General features: G+C 39.4%; 1 protein-coding gene across 3 annotated transcripts in view; it reads right to left on the bottom strand.

The window, feature by feature from the left end:
- The window catches only part of ACYP2 (acylphosphatase 2), a 187,306-nt gene that overhangs the window by 153,416 nt on the left and 12,118 nt on the right, over window positions 1–21,772 (bottom strand). The window contains exons 1-2 of one of the 3 annotated variants that reach the window (XM_045054216.1): window positions 19,890–20,277; window positions 441–457 (exon numbers count right to left, since the gene is read on the bottom strand). In XM_045054216.1, the coding sequence (XP_044910151.1) occupies window positions 441–457; window positions 19,890–20,028 (156 nt within the window). In that variant the 5' untranslated portion in view covers window positions 20,029–20,277. Of the gene's footprint in view, window positions 1–440; window positions 458–19,889; window positions 20,278–21,772 lie in introns of those variants that run through there. The other 2 variants (XM_006930104.5, XM_019827199.3) reach the window with 2 other exon arrangements.

The following is a 21,772-nucleotide window of genomic DNA, read 5'->3' as shown; positions in this document are numbered from 1 at the left end:
TTAACTTCTAAAAACCAAGAACCACTTCCTTATGCAACATGAGCATTTTTCATTTTGCAATTCAAGATACAGACATTTGCCTGGAGGGGGTTCTTGGATCCAGAACAAGGGGAAGATCCCATACTTTGTATTCTATATACCTAACCAGAACATTTAATTTGATTATCCCAGTAGAAGTACTTTTGAAATTCATACAAAACATTAACTAAAACGAGGCAGGCTGAAATGTTTTTAATAGACTACTTTTAAAAGACAGCTTTAATCAAAAACTTCAAGCAGTAATTTGGAAGGAATACAAATACTTCATTTGCTGTCAAGGATGGAAAATAAGCAGTAGTCTAGCACTAAGTAGAAAACTGCTCTATGTCTGTGAATAGAAATAACAGTAGGGAGAAAATGGCAAAAAAAAAAAAAAATAGTGAACAGACTTACTGACTTACCATTCTGAAGCAAACACCTGTATTAAAAAAAGATGAAAAGAAATGTCAGTTTGTCTACCTTTAAAAAAAGGTATATATTTCCTGACTTAATTTTTATCTAGTCCATTAAATAGTAAGTAAATGAAATGAACAAAACCTTTTACGTCTGAACATATTCAGAAAGTATTTTTAAAAATCGTTTTCTTTTAAAATAAAAATGAAAAAGGAAGACTATTTTTGGAGAAAGATAGTAATATTCTGAAACCAAAGAATCATGAAATGCCACACTGCATACTCATTTCATTTCAAAAAAGTAAACAAAACAAACTACTGATAACAAGGACAGTTGAGTATATTTGGCATAAAATTTATACATCCTCAGCTTTTAGAATTTCTTCTTTAAGTGCAAGGACTAAATTCAAGTTAAAATGTAATAAAAACATTTCTGTTTCCATTTTAATTCCACATTCTGGAAAGGCAGAACTACGGGGATGGGAAACTGACGACCTGTTGCCAAGGGCTGAAGGAAGAAGGGGTGCTGTAAAGGGGCAAGAAGGAACTTTCTGGGGTGAAGGCACTGCTCTGCATCTCATCTGTGGTGAGGGTTACAGATCTGTATGCATTTTTCAAAACTCATTCAACTGTACGCTAAAAAGGGTGAATGCTACTGAATTTAAATTATACCTCAACTGAAAAAAATATTTTTTAATACATTGGGAAATCATAAGCGATAGATCAAACCAATATTCAAAGAGGCCACAAGATAGTGCTTCCACCTACAACAACTGAGCCTGCTTTAAAAGAGATAGAAGGGATCAATGGCTTAGATAATCTTATGTATTTTGTAAGCAGATTTATAATAACAGGGGGCATCACTTGTTTCCTGACAATAGCATATTGTGGTATCAAATGAAAATGAAGGAAAAGCATAGTAAAGCAATAAAGACAGGATACATCACAAATGGAATTTTTATAGGGCTATAAAACATAGTTTAAAAGATACATACAAAGTGAGGAGAAATGATGAGTGGCAAGTATTGATCTGAAGGGGAATCAGAAAGGCAATTTGTTAGATAGAGGGAGGGAAAGAGAGTAGCTTGCAGACATAAAAGGAACTGGCAGAACTTTCAAAGAGAAACTTGAGCTAAACCAGGCCATGTAGAAGAGAGGGACAAAACAGGAGAGAAAACAGGCAGCACTGGTGAAAAGTGTGCAGTTGTTTTATCCTAAGCATGAGCAGATCCCAAAAGAAGCTGACCAAGAAGACTTGAAGGTTTTGGTCCAGGCTGTATTGAGGATATTCCCCTGAGGTCCTTCTCAGTGAGCACCACCGCCCCCCCCCCCCCCAATGTCAGCATTATGAAAAGAAAGCCAGGCCACTGAAGTAACCAGAAATGGAAAACATCTGGCCCAGCTCTTTGCTATTCAAAGAGTATTCCAATGCCCTGCAGCGCCAGCAGAACCTGAGTTTTTTAGACAATCAAATCTCAGGCCCCTCCCCAGACCTACAGAAACAGAAGCTCTGCAGGTAGAATCCAAGAATCTGGTTTTAACATGCTCTCCAGGTGATTCTCATGCCCACTAAAGTTTAGAACCGATGGTTGGCACTACCTCAAAGAAAGGCCTGGGAAAGGTTTGAAAAGGATTTTTATTTCCGATCAAGAATTGCATCATAAAGGGGAAAAGTCTCATAGGGTCCTGCAGATCAGATGCATTTCCCAGGGACGCTGTTCAAGTTCATGTTGGTAATAAATCATGACCTTGCATAGCAATGTTGCTTCACCTATCTTACAAGTCAGCAGCACTACATGAAAGAAGCTACAGACAATGAAAAGGCAAAAACACCTCCCCTGGTGTCAGAGCGGCCCAGGTCTCCTTAGACTGTCACTTAACTAAATATCCAAAAACATGTCATTGCACTCCCTTTACAAATTATTTCTAGCCCCAAACGTCACTTAAGACTCACTAAAATAACAACAACAACAACAACAACAACAATAATAATAATAATAGTTCTGATTCAACTGTTTCTAGAAAAATGGGTAATGGTGTTTTCATGTCCTAGTCCAAATTATCGTAATCTCTCAACAGCCCCCTTAACTAGCCTCTGTGCTTCTAGTTCTGCTGTCCTACAGTCTAGTCTCTATAAAACACCTAAGGTGATTGTCTTAAGTAAAGTCAAATCACTTTCATCCCCAGCTTAAAACCCTGTACTGACTCCCCATTACACTCAACATAAAAGGTATCCTGGTTGCCACAGCCCTCCAGACTCCCTCTGATGAGTCTGTCTACCTCTTATTTTAGGACTCCTCTCGTGGCACACTCCATTTCAGCCGAATTTGCCTCCTTTGTGCTCCTCAACATGCCAAACATATTCCTGCCTTACAGTCTTTGCGTGTATCATTCCCTCTGCCTAAAATGCTCTTTCCTCTGATCTTCTCATTATTCAAGTCTCTGCACAGGTATCATCTCCTTAGAAATACGTCCCCTGACCAATTCACCTAAAACAGCAATGCACCCCATGTTTCCTGTATAGGCATAGTACTGATTACATATGACATTACAATGCATTTATTTGCTTTTTTAAAAATTTCCTGTCTTCACTGTAAGTTCTATTCTGTCTTGTTCACCACTGTGTTCCCAGAACCTAGACCAGGACTTGGCACATAGTTGTTGAATAAATGAATGAAAGACAAACCAGCTGATACATACTTAAGTGAAATATTTAACTCTCCTGTAATAATTTGTTATTAATATTGCAAATACACATATCAGCATATTGATTAGACTTTATTTCAAAGTGATGATAAATTTACTGCATTCCAGAGTTGAAAAGAATTTCAAGAATTCTGTGTTGATTCTAGCAGAACATTACCTAAATGATAATACATAGTGCTGTGAAAATTAGTAATGGGAAATTTCACTAAAATGGATTCAGGAGGTTTCAGCAGGGGGAGCTCTCATGCCCTACCACTGGTAGTCATTTGCAGACCCAACAGGAAAAGAGAGACTTGACCTTACACGTACTGGACCATGCACGTGGATACTACTTTACTACTCCAGCCCAAGAAAGAAACATTTCCTCAGCACCACCTCTGTCCCATCCAGGGCAACAGCTCAGCCAATGAGAAGCACCATATTTGTAGCTCCCAGTTTACCCTAGTGGACTTTCCGTTTAACAGCTTTCCCAACGTACCCGTTTTCTCCTTTAAAAAATCCTGTGTTCCTTTGTTGCCCAGGCTCATCTAAGGTTGTGACCCAGCTTGTTTGTCCTGACTTATAATTCTCTTTTATTCCCAAATAAATCCATTTTTGCTGGTAAAAAAAACTGACAGTTTTAAAGTTAACATTACCTGTATACATACGTAGTATATATGATACAGAGGATAGTGAGAAGCCACTAGATAATGCCTAGGTTGACAAAAAAAAAAAAAAAAAAAAAAAAAAAAAACGAATACAACCACAAGAATGGAAAAGAAAGAAAATCGGTCATCTTATAGAACTTAGAGGATTTGAGATGGGAGACTGGAGCAAGATCTGGTGGTGATTTTTTTTTATATTTCTATTTTTTTTTTTAATTTCCTTAATGTTTATTTATTTTTGAGAGAGAGAGTGCACATGCACGTGCAGGAGGTGGGGAGGGGCAGAGAAAGAGGGAGACACAGAATCTGAAGCAGGCTCCAGGCTCTGAGCTGTCAGCACAGAGTCTGATGGGGGCTCAAACCCAAGAGGTGTGAGATCATGACCTGAGCCAAAGTCAAACCCTTAGCCAACTGAGCCATCTAGGTGCACTGCTGGTAGTATTTTTAACTGTGAGTGATAAGGGCACACACATATTTGTTGAACAAATCCTAAAATGCTAGAACTAAAGAACTGCCATTTAAGTGTAAGAGACGTAACTTTAGGCTAAGTTCATATTGCTTCACAAACTGGGTCAAAAATGGAAGTGTTGCCCATTACTTTAGGCAGTGACAGATGGACAAAAAGAAAAAAAAACCATAAGACTGAAATAAATCTTTCATGTGTGAAAGATTTAATGTGTACTTAACAGAAATTTAGCTTGTCTTGGTTTCTGATCTAATGTTTTGAGGTTGAAACCATGGAGATCAAAGACTCTGTAATATGTCCTTCTGTGTCCCTACTTGGGAAAGAATACAGAATGTAATAATTATTCGGTTAAATTTATTTAATATATGAACATCTGTGGCAGACACTGCCAGCTGCCAACACAAAATCCATCTTTCTCTTCTACCTTTCTAACAGACTCTGATTTTACTTGGGGCAGCAACATGCCTTTCTGTATTTCCCATCTTCCTTGAAAGAGGAGTGGCCCTGAGATGTGAGACAGATTGCTGCTTGAGGATTTCAGGAAAGCTCACTGAGAGGACTGACTCAGCCAAGGGTTTTGCCCGTATAGCCTTTCCTTTCTCTTCCTGACTGTAGAATGAATATCATGATGGAGCTATAGCAGCCTTCTTGAAACCATGAGGGAAAGGACAAGGACATTGTAGTGGCCTTGATCCTGACCCGGCCCCTGAGGGAAGGGACAGGTGAGGAATGGGGAACTACTGATAAAGGGAATCGTGAGAGAGGGATCCTTTTTTGGGGTGGCAGAAATGTTCTGGAACTAGATAGTGGTGATGGGTACAAAAATATTCAGACTATTGGAAAAATCACTGTATATTTAGTATGCTATGAACACTTTAAAAGGGTGAATGTAATATTATGTGAATTATATCTCAATCTGTCTCTATCCGTAGAACAAGGGCAGTCATTCTCCAACTCTGGTCACCATACAACATCCCTGACTCTTCCTATCACTCCTTAACAAAACGCTCTGGGGAACAGATCATCTTGACATACTGCAGCCAGAACTCTGGTTGAGCTCTCTCTAGATTTGATGACCTATGTCTAGAGGAGAAAGCTTCTTCACCCCTGTAATAGCTCCTTCTTTGAGAAGGAATATCTATTAGTGTGACACTCCTGACCATTCTACCCTGTCCCTACTCCTCACACACAGACTTATCTAAGTGTTACGTTTGGAAGAAGAAACAAGCACTGCCCAGGTGCTTTCTCTTCTTCCTTCTCTGGGGAGTACATTACGCTTGGGGAACAACACTTCTGCTTTGCTTGTCAGGGGAGCCCTGCCTATGCCTGGGTGAGTGTGTTTAATTCTGCAGGAGAGATTATTACAAAGTCCACTTACCTGAAGATTTCTGCTTTACTCTCTTATTTGTCAACAACTCACATAATGAAGAGAGGTGTTATCCAATGGGCCCCTTAACCATAACCCTCCTTTTAAAGGCTTACAAGGAATGTGCATCAAGAGGTGGCAGGACATCCAACCCATTAACTTTGCGAAGCAGTGAACCATGCGAGAATTAACCATTCAAACCTCCATAATCCACTTTGAATTTCCTCAGAATCTTTCTGAGTCCTGATCCCTGGTTTGAAGCACGCTGTGCAACAGAGGGAGGTCCATAAAGAAAGAAAAAGCCAATGTGGAGATAGATTTTCTGCAGTTTTACAGCACTAGCTGGAACACAGCACTCTTGGGACAGGGCCTGTGTTGGAAGAGATGCTTCTATGGGCTCCCATGGCCTCTCTGCACCCCTTCCACCTCACTTGTTAAAGAGAAGGGGAGCTGATATGACACATGCAGCATTTTTTTGTTGTTGTTTTGTTTTGTTTTGTTTTGTTACAGACACACTGCTCTGGAAACTGGGACAGACATCAGCCCCTTCGGTTATGAAAGACTCCAAACACAATATGCTGCTGAGTCGAGGCTCGATTGGCTGTGATGACGGTGGAAAGATGTGTCAGTGAGAAACTCTGAGGTGAACATTTGCAAAGTGAATCTTACTTTAAATTCACAAAGACACACTGCTATTTAAAGAAACCATGATGAATTTTAAGCATCAGCATCCTTTCATGTAAAATCAAATTTTCATATTGTAACATACCCCTTCATCCTGGGATCTGACTGCATGTGTCAATTTTAAATGCAGGAAGTCATCCAGTCACTACCTTACAAAGCAGCCCTTACTGATGTTAAACATCTTTATTTTTCAGAAAGACCTTCCTTTAACCTTTCACCTTCCATCCAGGGTTTGCCCCCTGGAGCCACACACCATGGCATCTTTCACATTGTTGAAATAGCTGTCACACTACCGTTTCTTCTCCAGGCCAACTATCCCCAAGCACTTCAATTTAATTGAAGACACTTTTGAAGTCCTGGCCATAAGCACAGCCATAGGGGCTATAAAAACAAGCCACCAGCTTGACCTTGAAAATACTATCCTTTTTAATTAGTGAGAGGCACAGATATGTGTACACAAATAAGTGTAGTTGGAAGCAGAATGGATTAAAGAGAAGTAAAAACAAGAAGTAGAACAGGACTATAAATGAAATGCTATAGGAAGAAAGATGAGCAAGGGAATTAGACTTAACCATATTTATGTTTCTGGGCTTTAGGGACTCAAATTTTCAACCTCTAGGACACAACTTCTTCCTGTCTACATAAGGAAAAATGTGTACATCCAAATCATGTGGTGTCTGGCAAAACTATGTAATAACTCATTCCAATTTTTATGTTAAGCAATCTTTTTTCAACGTTTTTATTTATTTTTTTTTGGGGGGGGGACAGAGAGAGACAGAGCATGAACGGGGGAGGGGCAGAGAGAGAGGGAGACACAGAATTGGAAACAGGCTCCAGGCTCCGAGCCATCAGCCCAGAGCCTGATGCGGGGCCCGAACTCACGGACTGCGAGATCGTGACCTGGCTGAAGTCGGACGCTTAACTGACTGCGCCACCCAGGCGCCCCTATGTTAAGCAATCTTAAAGAAAATTACCTATTTCTGTAGTTATATAAGCTACTCCTATTCTAAATCTGAGTTAATATTGTCAAAAATAAACTGTTGAACTTCTAAAGCACAGGTAAACCAACAGATTGCCACAATCCATTTCTACGACTGTCATTAGTGTTCACCAAAGAGCTGGTAAAGCCTCTATACACAGCTTAATCAATTTCCCTCCCAAGTTTTCAGATTATGTTACAGTTTCAGATATAATTGTAATTAAAGATTTATAGCAACATTTTAAACCATGCCATAGTTACAAATGCTCTAAAAACACAGGTTAGTCCCATGCTCCCCTATCCCTGCTTCCATAGCCCCCACTGCAACAGAAATTGGTGGCAAAAAAAAAAAAAAAAAAAAAAAGCTTCTTGAGAACATGGAGATTAAAAAGTAGAGGATGGGAAGGGAGCAGGGAAAAGTAGCTTAACAGTGGAGAAACCTGACAAACACTTATCTCAGCCAGGTGATGGAGGCTGAGATACATACATAAATAGTAGGCACCCTTGATATGGTGTGATGAGAATGGCACTTGACCTCTGGTCTTCCACTCATCCATAACCCTGGTCTTAATATGAGAAAAATACCAGACACATTGTACTGGGGAGCTCCCTACAAAGTACCTTACCCCCAAGTACACCTCAAGACTGCCAAAATCACTGAAAACAAGGCAAGTCTATGAAACTGCCAAAGCTTAAAGAAATCTATGGAGACAAGATAACTAAATGTAAAATGATGTCCTGGATGAATCCTGGAACAGAAAGAAGACGTTAGGTAAAAACTTTAAAAATCTGAAGAAAATATAGGCTTTACTTAATAATGATGTACCAATATTGGTTCACCAGTTGTGACAAATGTACCATACTAATATAAGATGTTAATTAAAGAAACTGAGGAGCACCTAGGTGACTCAGTTGGTTAAGTGCCCAACTTTGGCTCAGGACATGATCTCACAATTTGTGAGTTTGAGGCCACATCATGCTCACTGCTGTCAGCATCAAGCCTGCTTTGGATCCTCTGTCTCCCTCTCTCTGCCCTTCCTTGTGCAGTCTCTCTCTCTCTCTCTCTCTCTCTCTCTCTCTCTCTCTCTCAAAAATAAATAAACAGGGGCACCTGGGTGGCTCAGTCAGTTGGGCGTCCGACTTCAGCTCAGGTAATGATCTCGTGGTCTGTGGGCTCAGGCCCCACATCAGTCTCTGTGCTGACAGCTCAGAGCCTGGAGCCTGCTTCGGATTCTGTGTCTTCCTCTCTCTCTGACCCTCGCCCGTTCAAGCTCTGTCTCTCTCTCAAAAATAAATAAACGTTTAAAAAAATTAAAAATAAATAAATAAATAAACAAACAAACAAACAAACATTTGAGGGGCCAAGATGGCAGAGCAGCATGGAAGCTTTTTTTTGGCCTCTCTTGTCCCTGAAATGCAGCTAGATCAAAACTAAACCATCTTTCACACCTAGAAAACTGATTTGAGGATTCACACAACAATCTGTACAACTGGAACCACAGAACTTGGCAGATATGTGGTGTGAAGAGGTGAACTGGGGGAGAGAGAAGCCACGGAGGGTAGGGAGCTGTTTTTGCTTGCAGAAAGAGGACAGAGACAGTGGGAGAGTACAGGAAAAGTATTCCCTCTCAAAGTAGCTGGAGAGAAAGAGAAAGAGTGAAAACAACAGCAAGAGACTGAACAAGAAAGGGAGAAAGGAAAAAGAGGGTTTAAATGCCTTTAAGACTCTATAAACAGGGGAGCACAGAGTCTGAAATTCTGCAGCTCACTACCTGGTGGAGCTCCAGTGGGAAGGGTGAATCCCCAGGAGCAGACAGTGAGGTCCTCAGAGTCCTCAGGGCACAAGGGGAGAGGCGGTTCCCCCACTGGGAGGACATTTGGTAGAGGCTGTGGGGCCTCCCCACAGGCAAAGTTCCCAGTGGACCCTGGAGAACAGCCATGTTCACTGGTGTTGGAACAAGGACATTAAGGGTGAACCCTGGCGCCAGATATGTGTTGTGATTTACCATAATCCCTGAAAATGCTGCTGCTGCACGATCATGTGAACTTTTTCTGGGGCACACTGTCACCCAGCTTCAGTCTCTGAGCATCTACAGCAGCATGGTCTCACAAATGTACCAGAGGGCAGGCTGGGACACAGCCATTGCTCAGCAAGACCCTTCCCCAGGGGGTCTGAGAAGGTCAAAGGTGCAGTGCCCTCAGAAGTGAGGAGTTGGGAAACACAGCCCCATCTGAGGTAAAATGTTGGAGGGAGGTACCACCTGGCAGGCTGATGGCTTGGTAAAGGACAATGTAGAAGCAGGGAGTGGACAGAAGCTGGAGACAAAGGAAGGGTGCTTGATTGCCAGCCCCTGAGAGCACAGAGTTCTGATACTACAGACTGAGTAGCTGGGTGACACCATTTTCACCCCTCCTGTGCATGCGTATGCTTGCCTACATGGGCCACAATGATCCACCCCAGTAAACTAAGCAGTGCCATCTAGTGGGGAATGGAGCCATTATACCAAGCCCCATATAACTGGGCCAACTGCACTCTAGAGGAACACAAGTCTCTCCACCTGCTTAGTTTACAGACTATAAAGGGCTTCATAGCTTGACTTCTAGGGGAAACTGGGTATAATTTCAATCATATTTCATTCTGTTTGCTGGTTCATCTATTCAGTTTTTTTCTTTTCTTATTCTTGAATAAAGAGAAAAATTTTATTTTTATTTTATTTTTATAAAAAATATTTTTAATTTTTTCTACTATATTTTTTACTTCTTTGTAAATTTTTTAAATTCTATTTTACTTTCATCACTTCATTTTATTCTATATTGTTGTATTCATTTCTTTTATTTTCATTTTCCTTTTTTTTCCTTTTCTTTTCTTTCCCATTTTTTCCTATGAAGCTTCTTTCAACAACCAGACCAAAACACACCTAAAATCTAGCATCCATTATTTGATTTTTTTGTGTGCTGTTTTTAGTTTTTTAATTTTTATTTTTTTTCTTTTATTAATTCTTTCTCTTCCTTCAAAATGAAGAAAAAAAGGCATTCACCCAAAAGAAACAATAGGAAAAAGTGACAGCCAGGGACTTAATCAACACACATACAAGCAAAATGTCTGAACCAGAATTTAGAATCACGGTAATAAGAATAATAGCTGGGGGACAGAGGGGGGGCGTCTGGGTGGCTCAGTCAGTTAAGCATCTGACTTTGGCTCAGGTCATGATCTCACGGTTTTTGAGTTTGAGCCCCACATTGGGCTCTATGCTGACAGCTCAGAGCCTGGAGTCTGTTTCAGATTCTGTATCTCCCTCTCTCTCTGCCCCTCCCCCGCTCACACACACACACACACACACACTCTCTCTCTCTCTCTCTCTCTCTCTCTCTCTCTCTCTCTCAAAAATAAATAAATAAATAAATAAATAAATAAATAAATAAATAAACATTAAAAATTTTTTTAAAAATAATAATAGCTGGTGTTGAAAAAAAAGCATAGAATCCCTTTCTGTGGAGATAAAAGAAATAAAATCTAGTCAGGATGAAATTAAAAATGCTATCACTGAGATGCAATCTTGAATGGATGCCATGGTGGCAAGGATGGATGAAGGAGAGCAGCGAATCCGTGATAGAGAAAACAAACTTATGGAGAATAATGAAGCAGAAAAAAAGAGGGAAAGTAAGGCAAAAATGCATGATATAAGAATTAGAGAACTCAGTGACTCATTAAAAAGGAATAACATCCTAATCATAGGGGTCCCAGAAGAGGAAGAGAGAAAAAGGAGTAGAAGGTTTATGTGAACAAATCATAGTGGAAAACTTTCCTAACCTGGGGAAAGACATGAACATCAAAATCCAGGAAGCACAAAGAACTCCCATTAGATTCAACAAAAACCAACCATCAAAAAGGCATATCATAGTCAAATTCACAAAATACTCAAGCAAGGAAAGAATCATGAAAGCAGCAAGGGAAAAAAAAAGTCCTTAACCTACAAGGGAAGACAGATCAAGTTTGAAGCAGACCTATCCACAGAAACTTGGCAGGCCAGAAGGGAGTGGCAGGATATATCCAACGTGCTGAATCAGAAAAATATGCAGCCAAGAATTCTTTATCCAGCAAGGCTATCGTGCAAAATAGAAGGAGAGACAAAGAGTTTCCCAGACAAACAAAAACTAAAGGAGTTTGTGACCACTAAACCAGCCCTGCAAGCATTTTAAGGGGGGGACCTCTGAGGGGAGAAAAGATGGGAAAAAAAAAGACCAAAAGCAACAAACACTAGAAAGGACCAGAGACCACCACCAGAAACTCCAACTCTACAGGGAACATCATGGCAATAAATTCATATCTTTCAGTACTCACTCTAAACATCAATGGACTAAACACTCCAATCAAAAGACACAGGGTAACAGAATAGATAAGAAAACAAGATCCATCTATATGCTGTTTACAAGAGACCCATTTTACACCTACAGATACATGCAGATTGAAAGTAAGGAGATGGAGAACCATCTATGATGCTAATGGCCACCAAAAGAAACCTGAGGTAGCCATACTTATCAGACAATCTAGATTTTAAAATAAAGACTGTAACAAGACAGGAAGAAGGTCATTATATCATAATTAAGGGGTCTATCCACCAAGATCTAAGAGTTGTAAACATTTACGCCCCCAACATGGAAGAACCCAACTAATCACAAACATACAGAAACTTTTTGATGATAATACCATAATAGTAGGGGACTTCAACACCCCACTTACAGTAATGGACAGATCATCTAAACAGAAAATCAACAAGGAAACAATGGCTTTGAATTACACACTGTACCAGATGAACTTAACAGATATATTCAGGACATTTCACCCTGAAGCAGAATACACATTCCTCTTGAGTGCACAAGGAACATTCTCCAGAATAGATCACATATTGGGGCACAAATCAGCCCTCAACAAGCACAAAAAGATCAAGATCATACCATGCATATTTACAGACTACAACACTATGAAACTCGAAATCAACCACACAAAAAAATTTGGAAAGACAACAAATACTTGAAGACTAAAGAACATTCTGCTAAAGAATGAATGGGCTAACCAAGAAGATAAAGAGAAAATTAAAAAGTACAAGGAAGCCAATGAAAATGATAACACCACAGCCCAAAACCTCAGGAACACAGCAAAGGTGGCCAAAAGAGGGAAGTATACAGCAATCCAGGCTTTCCTAAAGAAGGTAGAAAGGTGTCAGATACACAACCTAATCCTACATCTTAAAGAGCTGGAAAAAGAACAACAAATAAGACCCAAAACCACCAAAATATGGGAAATAATAAAGAATAAAACAAAAATCAATGCTATCGACACCAAAATAAAAACAGTAGAATGGATCAATGAAACCAGGAGCTGGTTCTTTGAAAAAATTAACAAAATTGATAACAAAATTGATAGTTTGATCAGAAAGAAAAAGGAAAGGACCCAAATAAATAAAATCAAGAATGAAACAGGAGGGGCACCTGGGTGGCTCAGTCGGTTAAGCATCCGACTTCAGTTCAGGTCATGATCTCATGGTCTGTGAGTTCAAGCCCCACGTCAGGCTCTATGCTGACGGCTTGGAGCCTACTTCCAATTCTGTGTCTCCCTCTCTCTGCCCCTCACCCACTCACACCTCTGTCTCTCTCATTCTCTCAAAAGTAAATAAACATTAAAATAATTTTTTAATAAATAAATAAAGAATGAAAGAGAGATCATAACCAACACAGCAGAAATACAACCAATAATATGAGAATATTGTAAGCAATTATACACCAATAAATTGGGCAATCTGAAAGAAATGGACAAATTCTTAGAAACATATACACTTCCAAAACTTAAACAAGAAGAAATAGAAAATTTGAACAGATCTATAACCAGTAAATAAATCGAATTAATAACCAAATATCTCCCAAAAAATAAGAGTCCAGGGCCAGATGGCTTTCCAGGGAAATTCTACCAAACATTTAAAGAAAAGTTAACACCTATTCTTTTGAAGCTGTTCCAAAAAATAGAAATGGAAGGAAAACTTCCAAACTCATTCATAAGCCAGCTTCATAAGCCAGCATTACCTTGATTCCAAGACCAGACAAAGACCCCACTACAAAGCAGAACTATATACCAATTTTCCTGATGAACATGGATGCAAAAATCCTCAACAAGATACTAGCCAACTGGATCCAATAAGACATTAAAAGAATTACTCACCACGACCAAGTGGGATTTATACCTGGGATGCAGGGCTGGTTCAATATCCACAAAACAATAATGTGATACATCACATCAATAAAAGAAAGGACAAGAACCATATGATCCTCTCAATAGATGCAGAGAAAGCATTTGACAAAATATAGCATCTTTCTTGATAAAAACCCTCAAGAAAGTAGTGATAGAAGGATCATACCTCAAGATGATAAAAGCCACATATGAAAGACCCACTACTAATATCATCCTCAATGGGGAAAACTGAAAGCTTTCCCCCTAAGGTCAGGAACACGACAGGGATGTCCACTGTCGCCATCGTTATTCAACATAGTATTGGAAGTCCTAGCCTCAAAAATCAGATAATACAAGAAATAAAAGGCATCCAAATTGGCAAAGAGGAAGTCAAACTTTCACTCTTCACAGATGACATGAAACTCTATATGGAAAACCCTAAAATTCCACGAAAAAACTGCTCGAACTGATTCATGAATTCACCAAAGTCATAGGATATAAAATCAATGTACAGAAATAGGTTGCATTCCTATACACCAATAATGAAGCAACAGAAAGAGAAATCAAGGAATTGATCCCATTTACCACTGCACCAAAAATCATAAAATACCTAAGAATAAACCTATCCAAAAAGGTGAAAAATCTATACACTGAAAACTATGGAAAGTTTATGAAAGAAATTGAAGAAGACATTAAAAAAAAATGGAAAAACATTCCATGCTCATGGATTGAAAGAACAAATATTATTAAAATAATACTACCCAAAGCAATCTACATATTCAATGCAATCCCTATCAAAATAATACCAGCATTCTTCAGAGAGCTAGAACAAACAATCCTAAAATTTGTATGGAACCAGAAAACACCATGAATAGCCAAGAATCTTGAGAAAGAAATACAAGCTGGAGGCATCACAATCCCGAACTTCAAGATGTAATACAAAGCTGTAATCATCAAGACAGTATGGTACTGGCACAAAAACAGACACTCAGATCAATAGAACAGAATAGAGAACCCAGAAAAGGACCCACAAATATATGGCCAACTAATCTTTGACAAAGCAGGAAAGAATATCCAATGGAATAAAGATAGTCTCTTCAGTAAGTGGTGCTGGGAAAACTGGACAGCAACATGCAGAAAAGTAAACCTGAATCACTTTCTTACACCATACACAAAAATAAACTCAAAATGGATAAAAGACCTCAATGCAAGACAGGAAGCCCAAAATCCTAGAGAAGAAAGCAGACAAAAACCTCTTTGACCTCAGCTGCAGCAACTTCTTACTCAACAAGTCTCCAGAGGCAAGGGAAACAAAAGCAAAAATGAACTATTGGGACCTCATCAAAATACAAAGCTTCTGCACAGTGAAGGAAACAGCAAAACTAAAAGGCAACCAACGCAATGGGAGAAGACAATCAATCTTCTGACTTATCTGACATATCAGATAAAGGGTTAGTATCCAAAATCTATAAAGAATTTATCAAACTCAACACCCAGAAAACAAATAATCCAGTGAAGAAATGGGCGAAAGACATGAATAGACACTTCTCCAAAGAAGACATCCAGATGGCCAACTGACACATGAAAAAAATGCTCAATATCACTCATCGGCAGGCAAATACAAATCAAAACCAGAATGAGATACCATCTCACACCTGTCAGAACAGCTAACATTAACAACTCAGGCAACAACAGACGTTGGCGAGGATGTGAGAAAGAGGATCTCTTTTGCATTGTTGGTGGCAATGCAAGCTGGTGCAGCCACTCTGAAAAACAGTATGGAGGTTCCTCAAAAAACTAAAAATAGAACTACCCTACACCCAGGAATTGCACTACTAGGTATTTATCCAAGGAATACAGGTGTGCCATTTCAAATGTTGATAGCAGTGCTATTGACAATAGTATGTAAAGAGCCCAAATGTCCATCAAAAGATGAATGGATAAAGAAGATGTGGGATATGTGTGTGTGTGTGTGTGTGCGCATGCGCGCGCACGCATATATATATATATGTATATATATATATATACACACACACATATTTACACATGCGCGTGCTCGCACACACACACACACACACACACACACACACACACACACACACAGGAATATTACTCGGCAATCAAAAACAATGAAAACTTGCCATTTGCAACTGCATGGATGGAACTAGAGGGTATTATGCTAAGTGAAATTAGTCAGAGAAAGACAAATATTATGACTTCACTCATATGTGGAATTTAAGATACAAAACAGATGAACCTAAGGGACAAGAAGCAAAAATAATATAAAAACAGGGAGGGTGACAAAACATAAGAGACTCTTAAATACAGAGAACAAACTGATGGTTGCTGTAAGGCTTGTGGGTGGAGAGATGGGTTAAATGGGTAAGGAGCATTAGGGAGGACATTTGCTGGGATGAGCACTGGGTATTATACATAGGGGATGGATCACTGGAATCTACTCCTGAAATCATTATTGCACTATATGCTAACTTGGATGTAAATTAAAAATAAAAAATAACAATAAATTTAAAAATTAAAAATTTAAAAATTAATAAAATAAATAAATAATAAACATTTTAGAAAGGAAGGAAGGAACAAAGGAAGGAAGTAACTGAATCCCTATAGTATCTTCTAACTTATCTATAAATTTCAAACTATTCTAAAACAAAAGATTTATTTTTAAAAAAGGTAGAGGAAGAGAAACAGCAATGGAAAGCAACAGCACCCAAAGGCTCTATATGTAGACTTTGCAGATCCACCTGAGAAGTGAATCCACTATTGGTAATAATATCTCTATGAGTGTATTTTCCTGAATTTCAAACAACCAAGTTATAAACTAATTCTTAGAATATGATGTTTGTAAATTTTGCTGTATTTGAGAATAAGGCAAAACACCTTTGACCTCTAGAATGTTTTGACTGCCTTTTGTCACCAAGTTAAATTCAAACTTTTTTTTATTGTTTATTTATTTTGAGAGAGAGATAGTGTGGGGGAGGAGCAGAGAGAGAGAGAGAGAGAGAGAGAGAGGGAGAGAGACAGAGAATTACAGGCACTGACAGCCTAGAGCCCGATGCATGGCTCAAACCCATCTACCACAAGATCATGACCTGAGCCGAAATCAAGAGTTGGACATTTAAACAACTGAGCCACCCAGGTGCTCCTTAAATTCAAACATTCTGAACAGGCATATAACAAACCTTGATTTTGGTTGGAAAATATTTTCTGTCCATAAACTCCATTAAGCCAGTTTAATTCATTGATCAATTTTCCATCAGGACAGGATAATTAAATCATTTTCCATATTTTCCATATTCATTTTGATATCATTGAAACCATCTTCATTGGGAATATTTTCCATTTAAGTATTTTACTGACAATTTTATTTATCAATCTAAATTGTGTCCATATAAAATGTTCCCAATCGTTGCTTCTTCCATTGTAAATTTATTTTTATAGCTATTATTTCCAGCAAGTCAGCTTTCACTAAGATTTTATTATTCCATACTTTTAAATTAAAATTTAATCTTAAAATGTTTCCTCTAGGGGCACCTGGGTGGCTCAGTTGGTTAAGTGTCCGACTTCAGCTCAGGTCATGATCTTGCAGTCTGTGAGTTCAAGCTTCGTGTCGGGCTCTGTGCTGACAGCTCAGAGCCTGGAGCCTGCTTCAGATTCTGTGTCTCCCTCTCACTCTGCCCCTCCCCTGCTCACACTCTGTCTCTCTCTCTCTCTCTCAAAAATAAATAAACATTTAAAAAATAATAAAATGTTTCCTCTAATTATTATCCATTTTATATTAAAATTAAATTTTGTTTTTATTATCAATAATTTCTATATAAGCATTATGACTTAGACAAAAGGCTAATGGTTTGTATTTATTTCTTACATAATCTGTAAGAAAACTGTGGGTTTTGTGAGACAAAGATATAGACTAATATAAAGAAATAGTGGCAGTGTCACCAAGCAACAGAGACAGAGTCAAACATCTGACTGTTTATGGACCAGGTCAAACTTCCTTGGAGCCAAAAGTCCTCAGGGTCATAAGCCATAAAAATGTCCTCAGGTCATCCAGACTGATCCAAATGGCTGAGTCTAAATATCCTGTATCAGTATATATATGTGTGTGTGTTTGGTGCATAAGTTAGGAAGAGGCAAAATAAAGGTGGAAAAGGTATTGAAAGGAGAATCAATGAGTTATAGTGATTAAGAGCATGGGCTTGGGTATCAGAATGTCAAGGTACAAATCCTATCACCACCACTTAATTTGCTCTGTAACCTGGGAAAGTTACTTCTCTATGCCTCAATTTTTCTACCTGATACATGAGGAAAATGTTGAGGTCACAGGGTTGAGGATTAAATGAGATAATATATGTAAAATATTGAGTACAGAACTTGGCACATCCTAGGTTCCAGCAAGTGTCAGTGTATATGTGTGCAAATATCTGACTCTGAATTTGTCACATATACTATGCTTTGATAAACCAATAGTATGCAGGTACTCTTCCATTTAACATACCACAAACTATAGGAGTTAGCCCTAGAGATGATTTTTTAAACCCCACTCTTCATGTGTAGTTGATCTTTACATGCCATATATAATTGATCATTATATACCACATAACCACCACATACACAAAAGTACAATTATATTGTTAAAATCAAGAGAAATACATTATGCATTAACACAAAACACTGCATAATGGAAACATGCAGGTTTTAGAATTTGAGAAATGCAGGATCAAATCCTATTTATGAACTCCAGACTTGTCTAAGTTAGTGAACCTCTCTGTATCTGTTTTCTCACTGTGGAAACGGGAATAAGACATATTTCTCACAAAACTGTGATAAGGATTAAGTTAACAATAGTAAGATACTCAGCACATGGAACATACCCTATAAATGTCACACCTGCGCATGTGCACACACACACACACACACACATGCACACACACACTCCTTAATTAGTGCCATTTCTGTCCAAATGACCAAATATTTTGTCATAAAATATTTTCATATTTTATGTCTTGTGTTTCAAATGACTTATTCTGGCAGTTTCCAACCCAGAATACCAGATCCCTGGGCATACACAAAGACTTACTATAGGTACAAGGCCTTAGATAATTTTAAGAAAATCAGTTTCCAGATCTTCAACATCCACATGTATTCTTTCCTCGTGTTGGCCTGAGAAAGCACCTGTGGTCTGGGGTGGTTCTCCTTTCCTACGGCCCTTTGCACAAACATCTTTGAAAGGAAAGCCCTTAATCTCATTCTGTGCATCACCCCAAAGCATAAAAACCTCTAGAGTACCAAAATAGAGTACAGTTTCTTTAATCAAGTTTCCATAAACACCTCCAGCTTTCTCCTTAAGAAATAAGTCTTCAGTACAGATTTTCCTTTTAAATTCAATAACATTTATCATGTTTTTAAGTATAGTTTTATTATTTACATGAACTGTATTCTATTAGTAATCATAATAGCAACTCAAGCCAGAAGAAAAAAAATTATAAAGCTTTATGGTCATAGGAAATTAAGAAAATATATTTAAATGTATATGTGCATATATACACATATATACTGTACATACATATTGCAAAAAAGCTTGATAGGGTGATCAATAACAAACTCTCAAACATAACAATGGGATAAAATTCTGTGGGGGAAGTGGAATGGAAATCAAACTCAAAGAGGAAAGGTATGATGTAAAATTTTCCAACGCTAAAAAAAACTTGACTTTAAATGATGGCAATTATTAAATCACTAACTTATTTATATTCCATTGGATAAATTCCTGAGTGTCTTAACATTTTAATTTTGAACTAACAATAGTAAAAATCAGCCAAATATTACATCCTTTGCAACTAAATTTTTGATGAAACAAAAACTAGATAACTGAACTCTGTTAAGAGCTACACAGAAGGGGGAGAAAGGGTAATCTGGCAAAGCGAACCCTCAAACATCAAGTGTCCCTTCTGAAATTCAAGCCCAATCTCAGTGGCTTGAAACGAAGACCACTAGTTCAAATGCCCTCTCTTCATTTCCTACCCAACTTTATTCTTTCCCACTCCGCCCGCCCCCCAACCCCGCACCTCCTCACTCAGCGGGCTCGGAAAGCCCAGCAGTCCCCTTTCTACCTCCCCTCACCCCCTCCTCACACCCACAGCGTTCTCTGCTCTCCCTCTCCTCTCCCACCCCAGGTCTTCGGCGCATGCGCGCTTGGATGCAGTCCCATCCGCGGCTGCTGTGTCATGGCCGAGCGGAAGTCCCGGCCACAGCCGGGAGGGAGGGGGGGGGGCGTCCTTAAGATGGGAGGCACTTTTCTTAGCTTTCTCCCCTTCTGCCCAGAACACCTCTTTGATCTCCCACTGTCGCGGGGAGGTGGGGGCCGTCCCCTACCCTGCACTCTCCCGAACACCTCGTAGTCCACGGATTTGAGTCGCCTGGCGGCAGACATGGCGGCGAGTCCTCTGCCGAGGAGCCGGAGTGGGGTTCGGGACGCGGCGACTGCGGCGGCCAGGAAAGGGAGGGGGCACATGGGACCTCTCGGCGTACCCCGCGCCTGTCACCAGCCCGGGACGCGAGCGCGCCGGGGTCACGCGTCGGAAGGTGGCAAATGAGACTGCGGGTACTGGGATCGGGGGCAGCTAAGGACGCTGGACGGGAAGACCGTTCGGTCCCTGGCCCCGAGGCCTCCCTCTTTGCCCTCCCCTCCCTTATGGAACCTGACTTGCTTCCCCGCCGGTTCCATGTTCCCTGCTATTTAATTAACCTCCGGGCTCGTTTCTCAGTGTTGGTAAATAAAAGCCGGATGCTGTGCCCAGATGTCAATAGTTTGGTAACCAAATGTGATTGCTTTTGAAATGAAAGATCTGCCAGCTTGTTGATTGAGGGCGCTTGGTTATTGAGTTAATTCTTATTAAATGTTTGGGCGACTGCCAAGTCTATTTGGCGATTTTGAGCCAATTCTGAAGGTAATGTGTGCACATTTTCATCTCTTCTGTTGAGTCAGAAAGGTTTGGGGCCTGAATCCATATTCAAGTGGATTGTAGTATTTTCTGGGATAAGAAACTTGAAAAATCTAACTTCTTTTATGCTGGTGGAAACGGAGGCGGGGGGGGGGGGGGGGGGGGGGGGAATCTTCTTGCCTGCCGTTCACTCACATAGCTTTTTTATGGTCTTATTGTTGAGCGACATCCCAATTGCCCACAAGGTTAAGGCAGTTTGTACTTAAAGAATGCACTTTATGGTGAGCTGTTATGAAGTCTTAATTTAAAGCAACCCACCACTGCGAAGAATCTGGATACAGCTATTGATAATCTGCTGCCTTCTAGAATTCCAGATTTTTTTACTTGTGAGAATTTGCATTTCTCAACATAATTTGTTGGCTTCAATACCTTTACATATTTCTCTGCATCTGGCCACAGAGTTAAAATAATCCTCTACAATATGATTCAATATTATGTGCCAATTCTAGTAGAGAACACCAAAAATCATCTAAAAGTTGGTTAGAATTTGGTTAAAACATTTTAAAGTAAAATTCCAGTATTCTGGAAGTGCTAATCCAGGTAATTTTATGTAATGAAGATCCTGGTTTATTACAGAGACCTGACAATTATGTCTCCCTCTCTTCCCCGTGTTTATTCCATGCCCACTCTAGAATCTACATAGATCCTACACCATTCTTTTCAATGATGTCTCTATAGAGTTTCTACATTGCATTCTAAACAAAACTGAAGGCCTTCAGCCTTCACTAACCTCTTATTACCTGCTTATCCCCATCCATAAATTATTCTGTAGTTTATAGGTAACCTACTGTCAAGGCACTTTGAATTATTCTGCTCTCTGAACATACCTTGACCTTTAAAAAAAAATCTTTAGGGGCACCTGAGTGGTTCAGTCAATTGAACATGGGACTCTCGGTTTCAGCTCAGGTCATGATCTCACAGTTCGTTGAGTTCGAGACCTACATAGGGCTCCGTGCTGACATGCCAAGCCTGTCTCCCTCTCTCTCTGCCCCTCCCCTGCTCGTTATGTCTCTCTCTCAAAATAAATAAATAATTTAACTAAAAAAAAAAATGTTTTGTAAATCTTTGCTCTTGGATCTACTTTATTTAGACTACTTCCTCTAATTCCCAAATCTCCCCCTATTCCTTTTAGTTGCCTGTGCAAGTGCTTACCAGATTTCATCCTAATTATTAGTGTCTTCTTCACTAGCACTGTGCCTTCTAAGAAGTAAAACTCAAATTGGGTTGAGATCCTGTCACTACCACTAATCCTGT

Source organism: Felis catus, chromosome A3 (genome assembly GCF_018350175.1).
Source record: "Felis catus isolate Fca126 chromosome A3, F.catus_Fca126_mat1.0, whole genome shotgun sequence".
NCBI classification, from domain to species: Eukaryota; Metazoa; Chordata; class Mammalia; order Carnivora; family Felidae; genus Felis; species Felis catus.
Note: the sequence above shows the minus strand (reverse complement) of the source record. Positions and strands in the feature narration are given on the sequence as shown.